Source organism: Pteronotus mesoamericanus, unplaced genomic scaffold (genome assembly GCF_021234165.1).
Source record: "Pteronotus mesoamericanus isolate MK-2021 breed Mesoamerican mustached bat unplaced genomic scaffold, CSHL_Meso_final contig_591, whole genome shotgun sequence".
In the NCBI taxonomy this organism is placed as follows: domain Eukaryota; kingdom Metazoa; phylum Chordata; class Mammalia; order Chiroptera; family Mormoopidae; genus Pteronotus; species Pteronotus mesoamericanus.
In genome coordinates, this window is record NW_026555208.1 from 1568160 (window position 1) to 1581270 (window position 13111).

At 41.8% G+C, this 13111-nt stretch overlaps 1 protein-coding gene and 1 pseudogene across 1 annotated transcript; one reads left to right on the top strand and one right to left on the bottom strand.

The window, feature by feature from the left end:
- Positions 1 to 333: 333 nt before the first annotated feature.
- LOC129076457 (olfactory receptor 56A1-like) lies at positions 334 to 4992 on the bottom strand (annotated as a pseudogene).
- Positions 4993 to 8941: 3949 nt separating this feature from the next.
- LOC129076525 (cerebellar degeneration-related protein 2-like) lies at positions 8942 to 10293 on the top strand. Its single transcript, XM_054580685.1, is given in 2 exon segments — positions 8942 to 9356; positions 9359 to 10293. Coding segments are annotated over 2 exon segments (1329 nt in total). The 5' UTR covers positions 8942 to 8962.
- Positions 10294 to 13111: the final 2818 nt, after the last annotated feature.

The window sequence follows — 13111 nt, forward strand, 5'->3', positions numbered from 1 at the left end:
CCTAACCTCCATCCCCTCTGACAGCTGTCAGTCTATGTCCATGCCTGTTTCTCTTGTATTTTGTTCATAAGTTTATTTTGTTCATTAGATTCAACAAATAGCAATGTTGGCAAGGACGTGGAGAAGAGGAAACCTCATGCACTGTTGGTGAGAATGGGGACTGGTGCAGCCACTATAGGAAAAAAACTATATGGCGTTTCCTCAAAAACTTAAAAATGAAACTACCTTTTAACCCAGCAATCTTACTTGGATGGGTACTAAGAGATCTATAGTAATTCCTAATACAGGAGGGACAGAAAGCAGGTAGGAAATAGTCATAATCCAAGCATTATTTTATGGTCTGAAATTATAAATGCTAGAATAGAAACAGGGGAAATAGTAATGGGTGTTTCTACAGAAAGTCCCTTCTGTGTAAAGCCTCCTCTGCAGCAACTTCTGAAACCTTTGCTTTAACTCTTTTGTCCAAAACCATATACAGGAGTGGATCCAAAGTGGTGGAGGAGTAAGTGGAAGCTACACTACCTTCCTCCCAGGACCAATCTGGAACTACAACTAAACTGTGAAGAAATCATCCAGAATAACCAACTGAACACTAACTGGTGAGAAGCCTTATAACCATGGACATACGTAAGAAACCACTTTACCCCAACATGACTGGTATGGAGTACAGAGGAGATGTGAGAGGGCTGGCTGGGCTCCCAAATGTGATAGCGAAAGTGCTGGAGGGAAATTTCAGAAGCTGGAGGGGACCAACTGAGAAGTATGGGGCCTAAACCCCAAGCTGAGCTTCCCAGCCTACAGCACCAGGACCAGAAAGGAACCCAGATAACATGCAGCTGTGAAAAGTGGCAGCGTTTCTATCTGCCAGGGAGAGACAGCTGGAGTCTCACTGAGCCTCCTAAAGGGCCAACGCATAAAATTTCATTTGCAGCCACTTACCCTGGCCTCTGGCAAAGTGAGTGTCAGAGTGGACTAGAGACACTTGAGGAGAGTCTAGGGAAGATGGGTTTGGGGATAGACCTGAGGGAGTAACCGCCAGGATCCCTGTGCTCAATCATTCCCCATACTGCAAGAGCCATCTTGCTCAGTCAGAGCACTCCCCTCCCAGTAGCATCAGCCTCGGGTGAAGCAATAACTTCATCTCCAGGTGATATTCTCTCCCACTTGTGGTGCTTAAGGCTGAATACTAATTGCAGAGTGACTAGATTAACAAATAAAGGAGTCAGCCACAGACAGTAGATCCCTGCTAGTTTCAAACAGGCTGCCTAAGGCCAGACTGGGACATCACCAAAGGAAGATCCAGACAGAATAAATGGGGCACCTGCACAACAGCATGAAACGCATGGTGGGTGAAGAAACCCTCAGTCAGCCAGCTTGAGGGAAGAACCCACCAAAGAATGACCCGACAACATTTACATCAAAACCAAATTACAAAAACGTTGATGAAGCCCAAATTTCTAGAAAAATATAACCATCCAACACTGAATGAAGAAGGAGCAGAAAGTCTGAACAGACCAATAACAGCTGGTGAAATTGAAGAAGTAATTAAAAAACTCCTGGCACACAAAAGCCCTGCACCAGACAGCCGCACAGGAGAATTTTACAAAACATTTAAGGAAGAGCTAACCCCGCTTCCTCTCAGATCATTCCAAAAAATCCAATGAGGGAAGACTCCCAACTTCTTTTTATGGGACCAGGATCATCCTAATCCCAAAACCAGATAAAGACACAAGAAAGAAAGAAAACTACAAGCCAATACCACTGATGAACTTATTTGCTAAAATTCTCAATAAAATATTGGCAAACCACATCCAGCAATACATTGAAAAGATCATCCACCATGATCAAGTGGGTTTCATCCCAGGGATGCAAGGATGGTTCAATATTCACAAATCAGTAAACATAATACATCACAAAAACAAAAGAAAAGACAAAAACCACATAATCATATCAATAGATGCAGAAAAAGCATGTAATAAGGCACAGCACCCATTTATGATAAAAACACTCAGCAAAGTGGGAATAAAAGGGGCATACTTCAACATAATAAAGGTCATATATGAGAAACCTACAGCCAACATCATACTCAATGTGCAAAAAATAAAAGCTTTCTTCCTAAGATCGGGAACAAGACAAGCTTTCATCACTTTTATTCAACATAGTATTGGAAGTTCTAGTCACAGCAGTCAGATAACAAACACAAATAAAAGCCATCCAAATTAGGAAGGAGAAAGTAAAACCAACATTATCTGCGATTGTCATGATACTGTTCTTAGAAAACCCTTTCAGCTCCACCAAAAAACTACTCAACCTAATAAGTAAATTTGGCAAAATAGCAAGATACAAAGTGAATATTCAGAAATGAAAGACATTTTTGCATACCAACAATGTAATATCAGAAAGAGAAACTAAGAAAAAAATCTTATTGCTATAGAAACAAGAAAAATAAGGTACATAGGAATCAATTTAACCAAGAAGTAAAAGACCTGCACTCAGAAAACTACACAACACTGAAGAAATTAAAGAATACACAAATAAATGGAAGCATATACCATGTTCATGGATTGGAAGAATTAACATCAAAATGTCCATACTACCTAAAGCCATATATAGATTCAATACAATCCCTATTAAAATACCAATGACATATTTCACAGATACAGAACAAACATTTCAAAAGTTTATGTAGAATCAAGAATGATCCTGAATAGCATCAGCAATCTTGAGAAAGAAGAACAAAGTAGGATGGATCACAATACCTGATATCAAACTATTACAAGGCCACTGTAATCTAAATAGTCTGGTACTGGCATAAAAACAGACGCATAGATCAATGGAACAGACTATAGAGTCTAGAAATAAACCCATGTCTTTATAGTGAACTAATATTTGACAAAGGGGGCAGGAACATAGAATGGAGTAAAAATAACCTCTTCAACAAATGCTGTTGGGAGAACTGTATTGGTACATGCGAAAAAAGTTAAACTAGACCACCAACTTACATCATACAGTAGAATAAACCCAAAATGGATAAAAGACTTAAACATAAGCCATGACACCATAAAAGCCCTAGAGGGAAACATAAGCAATAAAATTTCAGACATCCCATACAGGAATAGTTTTGCCAATATATCCTCTAGGGCAAGCGAAAAAAAGAAAAAAAATAAACAAATAGGACTACATCAAATTAAAAAAGCATCTGCACAGCTAAAGAAAACATCAGCAAAATGAAAAGGGAACCTACCATATGGGAAAACATATTTGCCAATGACACCTCTGACAAAGGTTGGATCTCCAAAATATGTGAAAAACTCATGTGACTAAACACAAGGAACACAAACAATCCAACTTAAAAATGGCCAAAGGGCCTGAACAAGCACTTCTCCAAGGTTGACATACAGAGGGCCCACAGGCACATGAAAGGGTGCTCAACATCACTAGCCATCAGAGAGATGCAAATTAAAACCACGTGATATACCACCTGATACCTGGCAGAATGGCCATCATTAACAAATCAACAAACAAGCACTGGCAAGGATGTGGAGGAAAGGGAGTCCTAGTGCACTGCTGGTAAGAATGAAGACTGGTACAGCCACTATGGAAAACAGTATGGAATTTCCTCAAAAAAACTAAAAATTGTACTGCCATTTGACCCTGGGATTCCACTGCTGGGATTATATCCTAAGAATCCTGAAACACCAATTCAAAAGAATCTATGCAGCCTTATATTCATAGCACTGTTATTTATAATAGCCAAATGCTGCAAACAGCCTCACTGCCCATCAGTAAATGAATGGACCAAAAACTGTGACACATTTACAGAAAGGAATACTATGCAGCAGAAAGAAAAAAGGAACTCCTACCTTTTGTGACAGCATGGATGGAACTGAAGAGTATTATGCTAAGTGAAATAAACCATTCAGTGAAAGAGAAATACTATATTATCTCACCTATAAAAGGAAGGTAGTGAACAACAACAACAACAACAAAAAACCCAAAAGCAAAATAGAACCAGAGGCATGGAAACAAAGACTGACAGTGACCAGAGTGGAGAAGGGAGGGAGATAACAGGAGTAACAAGGGATGGGTCTAGTCAAGGAACATGTAAAATGGCCCAAAGAAGTAGATAGCAGGGGGGGGATTGACTGTGGGAGTGGGGTATGGGGGGTGGGGCAGGGGAGAGCAATGGGAAAATTGCGACAACTGTATAGAACAACAATTTAAAAAAATATACAGTAGTTCAAGGATGGGGGTAGGAAGTGATGAAGGACATTGAGAAGGATCAGGATGTCAATGAGGACCCTCCTCCTGGCCATATTTGTCAACACCACAGCCAGCAGGATGGTACTGAAGAACAGGACATGGATAAAGTGGGAGCCGCATGTGCTCAGGGCTTTGACCGCAGCCCTCTCAGCCTTGAATCTAAGATTAGCTCTTAGGATGAAGGTGTAGGAGAGGAATGTGAGAATGAAATCTGAGCCCAGTAAGAACCTACCAACCAGCCACAAATTGGTAGATTCTGTTCAGGGTGAAATTGTCGCAGGAGGGCATAGACACAAGTTGGCACAGATGTAGTTCTCAATGACATTTTTTCCACAGCAATGGAGCTTGGCAGACAGAATGGGGACTGGTAAGAGCAGCAAAGCATTCCAAGCCATGATGAAAACACTAGCTTTGGCAGCATATTAGTTAGTGATGATGGATGAGTATTGTAGTGGGTAGAAAATGGCCATGTACTGGTCATAGGCCATGACTATGAATGTGCAGGACTCTATGGCAAGAAAACTATTCATGATGTACATCTGGAGGAAACAAGCAGAGAAGCCGGTGGACCTGAGGTCAAACCAGAAGATGGCCAGGACCTTGGGGATGACGGTGAGGCAGAGCATCATGTCCAACAGGGAGAGGAGGCTGAGCAGGTAGTAAGTACATGGGCTCGTGCAGAGACGCCTCCAGCTGGATGGTGATCAGCCAGATAGCTTTGGCCCCCATGAGTTTCAGTCATGTATTTGCATGAAGTTCCCAACCATAAAAAAATGGGATTCCTTGTAATAAAATATATGGGATTTCTGAAATTATAAAAGAGCATTTTCTTCCAGGAAGAACCTAGGATTTCTGAATATTCATGAATCCAGTGCCATTTCTCATGTCCTTTTACTTCTTTTATCATGGGAGCCGATATAATAATGTGTTTCCTGGTGACCTGGCACTTCCCACCCTCAGCCCTGGAACTCACAAGGATCAGCAGATCAGGACCCTGCCCAAGGAGCCAGCTGCTTACATCTATAAGCAAGAACTTGAACTGTTTCCTTGTCTCTGATGAAAAAATCTAGAGGATTTCATACTCCACAGTCAGTTCTTCACACTGCCCTACTCCCTTCTTCAAGCAGCTGGGAACAGTAGCAGTCTGGGATATTGGGTCCTGGCTGCTGGACCTCACAGGAACTTTCATCTTACCTTATGTTATGGTGCTACTGGGCACTAGTAGCTGAGACATGGGTAACAGGATTTGAAACTGACTTTACCTGCTTGACTCCATATGCCATCCTCTTAAACACTGTTTTAAAACATTTTCAATATCCCAAAACGGTACCTTTCCAGAATTTCTTAACAAAGCCCAAATTAAATTGAGCTATTTGATAGCTGCACGAATTTAGGAAGCTAACTAATCCTATGTAAACCCCAGTCATTGAATAAGTATTTATTATCCACTATATTTCCAGCACTAGAATAGTCACAGTAATAAAACAGTGAGTAAAGTGGTTAATGTTTCCACCCTTATCAAGATTCTATTATAGTAATTACATTGCATTATGGTATCAGTAGCTTCCCATTATTTATAAAACAAAACTAGCTTTCTTAATATGAACTACTCAAGACCTAGCACAAAAAAGAAGTGCCTTGCCTCTCCCCACATTTTCTAACCCACAAGTAACATTATCAATCTCACCCAAAGTCTGTGAAAGAAGCCTGTATGCTCTCTGTTAAAGAAGAATCTGATTTCTTTCACTTCTACTTCCACAGAGAATGGCTTTTCTTCCTCTCACCACACAGGCTGCATAATAGGAGTGAAACATCTCTTTCTCCCATGCTTGTGTTTTCCTATGATAAGAAGAATCACTAGTACAATTGGTCAAATGTTGTTGGGAGCAGTGGGCAGGGTTATTCCACACCAAGAATAAGAAAAACATTCCAACCTGTTTCACTTCCTGCCTGGAGGATCTGTAAGAGCACCAATGGAGTTTCTTTTGCTTTATTTTCAAATATCATAAACTCACCTGCCCATAGCCTCTTTCCTAGAGAGGAACCCAGAGGCCACCATTCTCTCCTTTGCATTTTACATTCTACTAGGGCTTCGCTTGTGGGGATCCTGCAATCCTCCCTGCAGATGATGGGGGTATATGTACTTGGAGCCAAATTTTCAAACCAAATCTCCCCATATTTAGCTGGATTGGGGGTAGGACTGTATCATAAAACATAAAATTTAGGGGATGAAATTGAGGGCCTCCTCTTTGTCCTCTGGTCCCAGCTATATTTTCCAATGATGACTTACCAGAGAGCTGAGCATATGAAATTTATTAGGTTTTTACCATTATTACTTTGATCCCTCTTTAGTTCCTTGTGTGTATTCTCTACTGCAAGGAATGCAGAAGGGATAAAGAGTGAGAAATCTAATCTCCAACAGCATTCCTAAGCATTTACTCAAAGAAACACCCTGTCTCTGTCAGGTGAGGAGCATCAACATCTAATTCTAAGAATGAAGATCTGTCCTCTTATCCAAAAGAGAAAATCACATTAAAATTAATAAAAGTAAAAAAGGAGCACTCACTTGCAGAGGTATCAGGTTGGCACAATAATTGAATTCAGTATCATAAATAATAATTGTAGATGTTTGTTGCCTTGGAGAGTAACTCAAACATGCAGCGTTGAGAAGTAAATGAAATGTATAAGACTCCTGCCTTCCTGAAGCCTACAGCTTAGCATGGAAGACATATAAGTAATATCACAAAAGTTAAAATTGTAATAATTCTGATTCCAGATGTTGGATTGACATAATTATTCTCTCCCCCCCCCCCGCCACCAACTCCCTGTTTGTCTCTCTAAAAGTTACCATTTTTTAAAACACTTCAGAACTTATTTATCTAATAACTGGAAGTTTGTACCTTTTCACGACCTTCACACATTTCTCTCTCACCTCACTTCTGGCAACCATCAAGTTGGTCTTCATTTGTATAAGTTCAGCTTTTTAAAAAATTCCACATTAAGTGATAACATGTAGTGTTTGTCCTTCTTTGTCTAACTTATTTCACTTAGCAAAATACCCTTAAGGCCCATCCATGTTGTCACAAATTGCAGTATTTCCTTCTTTTTTATTGGTCAATAATATTTTATGTACATATATTTTATTGATTCAATCATTTGTAAATAAATAGGTTATTTCCATGCCATGCCTGTTGTAAACCATGCTACAATGAACATGGGTGAGGAGATATCTCTTCTGGATAGTGATCTTGTTTTCTTTGCATGTATACCTAGAAGTAGAATTAATAGATTATATGCTAGTTCTATGTTTAATGGTTTGAGGGACCTCCATACTGTTTTCCATAGTGATTGCACCCATTTACATTCCCACTAACAATGCACAAAAGTTCCCTTTTCTCTATATTCTTACCAACCAAAGCTTACTTTTTCTCTTCTTGAAGACAGCCATTCTAACAGGTGTGAGGTGATATCTCATTGTGATTTCAAGTTGCATTTCCCTAATAGTTGGTGATTCTGAGCATCTTTTCATGGACAGGTGGAAGGGAAAATGGTGTTGGCAGATGTGGAGATGGGAAAAGGGGGGGAAATGGGGACATCTGTAATAGTGTAAAAAAATAAAAATAAAGTAAAAAAAAAAAAATTAAGGAGATGCTTCTGTGTTTCCAAACTCTGTCATTGCAGTGGCATCAAACAGAGGGAACTGAAGTCAATTCCAAGATAGAGTTGGTCTTCCAGGTTAGAAATAGAGTGAAAGCATGGAAACCCAGCTCCACGGATCCACAAAACATATGGTAGCACCTCTGTTTCCCAGCGTAAATGCTTCTCTTTTTTAGCAAAAGAGAGGAAACCTAGCTCACCTCTTCATTTTCCTCAACAGCCTACAGGGAATTCTGCCTATCTGCAAATTCCTGCACAATGGCCTACAGAGTCCTGCAATTTGGGCACAGAAGCTGTGACCTTCACAGCCTCTGAGGAAACTTACCCAAAGTTCCCAAATCAATTAATTCTCATATATGAACAAAGAAATAAGCACCAGAATCTATAGATATTGAGGAAAACTAGAATGAAAAAGAAAGTCCTCACTAAACAAGCAAAAAAATCTAATCTATTAGAAGACTGCATGGAGGAAAAAGGGACATTTGTAAAATATGTAATAATATTTTTAAATGGCCTCTTCAGCAAATCTTTGAGGTGGTAGAAGCATAAAGAAATCTCAGTCAGCAGCAAAGAAAAGAAACAGTTAATCCAAGGAGCCAAGGCTAACATTTAGTTGAATGACTATACAGTTCAAATATTTAAGCATGTTCATAATATTGATAAATGTTTAGCATGCATGAGCAAAGATAACAGGAAAGACACAAATAAACACAAATAGGATGAAATATGAGATACACAGTAGGCACAGTAGAAATAAAATAATAAGAAAGTGATGGGAGGAGCCGCCTCCGGGAGCCGGCTAGGGCAGTCGGGCCGCGTTGCCGGCCTTTGGGACCTCTGGGAGGCTCCAGGCGAGCTGGCAGGCAGCTTTAGACAGGCAGGAGACGCGGGGGCTTGTCCCACCTGAGGGCGGCTCTGGCTGAGGGCAGGGGGCTGGCGGAGCGCCCGAGGCAGCAGCTGAGGCCGGATGGAGGCGGCGGGGGCCCCTGCCCCCGGGAGAACAGACCAAGATGCGGCGGAAAACCTGGTGGAAGAGTTCAAGATGAAGGAGGACGAATTGTGGTACGACCACCAGGACCTCCAGCAAGATCTCCAACTTGCTGCTGAGCTTGGGAAGACATTGCTGGATCGGAATACAGAGTTGGAGGATTCTCTTCAGCAGATGTATACAACCAATCAGGAGCAGTTACAGGAAATTGAGTACCTGATCAAGCAGGTGGAGTTTCTGCGGCAGATGAATGAGCAGCATGCGAAGGTTTATGAGCAGTTAGATGTCACAGCAAGGGAACTGGAAGAAACAAATCAAAAGCTTGTTGCTGACAGCAAAGCCTCACAGCAGAAGATTCTGAGTCTGACTGAAACAATCGAGTGCCTGCAAGCCAACATCGATCACCTCCAGAGCCAAGTGGAAGAGCTGAAGTCATCTAGCCAAGGAAGGAGCAGCCGGGGAAGTGTGACCAGAAGTCAGCACCCAGCTTCTCATGTCTTGAAGAGCTCCATGACCTGCGCCAACACTTCGTGTATGACCACGTGTTTGCGGAGATCACTTCCTTGCCAAGTCAGCCAAGCGCTGAGGAAGAGGACAACAAGCACTTGAAGAAGGCAGTGAGGACGCTGCAAGCACAGCTGAGCCTGGAGTGGCAGAGGCGGGGCGGGGTGGGGGGTGTGCCTGGTGAAGGAGTATGGGCTTTTGTGCTGAAGGAGGACGTAGAGCTGCAGCAGCAGCTGGGGACCGCCAGCATCTACCAGGCCCGGGTGCTGGAGCTGGAGGCTGAAGTGGCTGAAATGCGGAGGGTGCTGTAGTCGGAGCGTTCCTTCGTGAAGGGGGTCGAGAAGCTGATGCTCGATTCCCTATTTGTCCCTTTCAAGGAGCCTGACCAGAGCCTGCTCGAGGAGATGCAGCTGACGGTGCCTGAGGCCCAGCAGAGGCCCCTCAAGCGCAGCAGCAGTGAGACAGTACTCAGTAGCTTGGCAGGCGGTGACATCCTGAAGGGTCACGAGGACACATGCATCCGGAGGTCCAAGGCTATGAAGCAGAGGGGCGTGTCCCTGCTGCATGAAGTGGACACTCAGTATAGTGCCCTGAAGGCGAAGTATGAGGAGCTGCTGCGGAAGTGCCAGCAGGACGGGGACTCACTGTCCCACAAGGCTGTACAGACTGCCAGGGCTCCGGCTAGGGACCCAGCTGCCAGGGACTCAGCTGCCAAGGACCTGACCACCACTGGCACCCCTGAGCCTGCCAGCTCCCCCAGCAACACAGCGCCTCCGGAATACAAAGTGCTCTTTAAGGAGATACTCAGCTGCATCCAAAAGACAAAGCAGGAGATCCAGGAGCAGAGAATGAAATTTCGCTCTCTCCCCTCTCCTTCCTAATGGGGCCTCAGCTCCCCTGCTCATTTCCTGTCTCCATCACCCCTCTCCCATTCAGATAAGCATTTGTAGAGCCCAAAGCCTGAAGCTGCTCAACATGCTTTGCTTACTTAGCAAGTGTGTTATGTACAGCGAGGAAGGAGTCTGATGGCTCCTGGTATCAGTTCCCTAACCCAGTTCCCTTTAGCCCCTCAAGAAGTCCTATGACAAACTGGCCTCTAGCTGGCACGCTGATTAGGCTGCCATTCCATGAGAAGCCCCAAAAGCAGGGGTGGCAGAATTATGCTCCTGGAGAGGTAGGCCTGGAGTTTCCATAGGATGTAGTTATTTATATACAGTGCATAGTATATCCTGGAAAAGGCGAGGTTGAAGAAGCTAAGGCAATCCCTGCTGTCTTCTTGCTTAACTGCTTGAAACTGTGGAAGTCAGCTGCCACCTGAACTGTCTTCACAAACAGTGTTGGATACCATGAATTCATTAAGAAGAACATTCAGGAGAAAGTAGGGGTCTAATCCAAAGAAACAGTATTAACAAATACTCCACAACTTTGAGTTTCATTTGTTACCAGTCAACTGTGACAGGTAATCCTAACAGATCTAAACCCATTGAGCACCCCCCTGAAAGGCAAGCTCTGCTTGAACAGAGTTAACCTATCAGCTCCAAGGTCCCCCATCCCACATCCAAATGTCTTCATGCAAAGTACAGTGGTTAAGATAGCTGAATACACACATCTTTTCATTCTTAAAATTGAAAGGGGACAAAACTCTCCCATGCTGTATGACCCAGATGACCTGTTCAGTTCCTGCTGTTCCTGTCAGTGGTTTGATTTGGCTGCCAGCATTCCCACCTGCTGCTTTATTGAACAGTATTGGCATTCTAACAGTGGATATAGACTCCTTGTACTTGCATTATAGTACAAGTTTAGTATAGTATAGTTTAAAACTATTTAAGAGAACTGAGGACCCAGTAATTGTATATATTTTTCTAAAAAGCAAATAAAGCTACCTATGAAAATGAAACAAAAAGGAAGTGATGAAAAAATCTTCTGATAGTAAATCTGACTAATTAAAATACAGAGATTTTTAGACAAAAACAACAAAACTTTTCCCAAGAAAAAATTTTTTTGAATTCTTTGGGCAGAATACACATCCCATGTAGAAGATCTGAGATGATAAACATATACTTATCAGGTTGTAAGGTTATTCAGCTGCAACAAAGATTCCCCCAAATACAAGGATAAGCAAAAGTAGGTTTACAACTGTATGAAAAAAGACATGCGGGTTATGATTATAAAAATATCACAAGAATAAACTCTGTGTTTTGCATACTCATAACTGTAAACCTTCTTTTGCCAACCCCTGTATAGTATCTTAAACTAGATACAAGTTTACTTCTGTCTCAGGTTGAAATTAGGGCTGGTGGCCCAGGAAGCCTTGGGAACTCAGGTTCTTCGGTAGTGTTGCTCTGCCCTCTGCAGCTCATGATTCCATCTCACAATCAAAGGAAGCTGCTTCAGATCCCACCATTCTATCCACGTTCCAAGCTTCAACAAGTAGTATAAATGGAAGCAGAGAATAAACTGCTTCTTTTTATGATCTACCCAAACTAAGTACCCCTAGAGTCAAGAAAGTTGTTTTCCAACGGATACGATACACCCTAGCCTGGGCTTTGCCAGGACAGCTTACCAGAGTTTAAGTCCTAGACCTAGAACCAAGGTGGTGAAAATGGGTAATTCCTCCTGCAATAAGAACAGCTCACATCACTCACTTCTATTTCATCCACAGGTACCAAACAAATTAAATACTTAATACTCACTCCCTATAACAGAAAACTCTTTATTAGGAGTATAATTTACAAAGAAAAGAGAAATTGAAAATAATAACCATCCACTCCAATCCTTCTACCACTATCAAATCCCAAAATGGGATCATCTCCTCATTTGAGCTTCTTGCCTAAAAGTAGCAATGGCTTGATTTTTTCCAAGACTGAACAAATGTGCTCTTTTTAAGGCACACAAAAGAGTTAAGCCAAATCTTCGGGCAACATCCAAAAAACAGGAAGCAATACACCAATTGTGACAATACTTTTATAAGTTTTAACCCAGTTCTTGTTAGCAGAAATGGGAGGTCTAATTGACCTCACTCCATATCCACATTTCAGAAAGAGAAATTCATTTTTCAAGTAGCATAACTACTTCCATATTTATTAATAAAGTTACCAACTTTACCAACTACATTTACCAACTTTAACACATTTTACAATTATTAGATAATCATAATTACATGGTTTCTTTTACTTTATTAAATTAATACTTATAAAACACACATATACTCAACATTTGGTCTTATTTAATTCTCTTTATTCTAAGCAAAATAAGTAAGTAAGTTAAAATACAATGAATTAAAAATACAGACTTAAAGAAACTATGGTACATTTACACAATGGAATACTATCCAGCAGAAAGAAAGAGCGAGCTACTACCCTTCACTACAGCATGGATGGAACTGGAGAGCATTATGCTAAGTGAAATAAACTAGGGGGCAAAAGACAAATACCATATGACCTCACCTATAAGTGGGACCTAACCAAAACAAACACGCAAGGAAAATATAACCAGCAACATTGAAAGAGAAAAGAAACCAACAGAATCAAGAGGGAAGGAAGGGGGCCAGGGAAAGGGAAGGGAAGGGTCAAGTCAAGGAACATGTATAAAGGACCTATGGACAAAGCCAAAGTGGGGAAGGATTGAGGGAGGGAGGTGGGGGAGGGGGCAGGAGGAAGTGGTGGTGGGAGGGTGGAGACAAATGTATTTGAACAATAA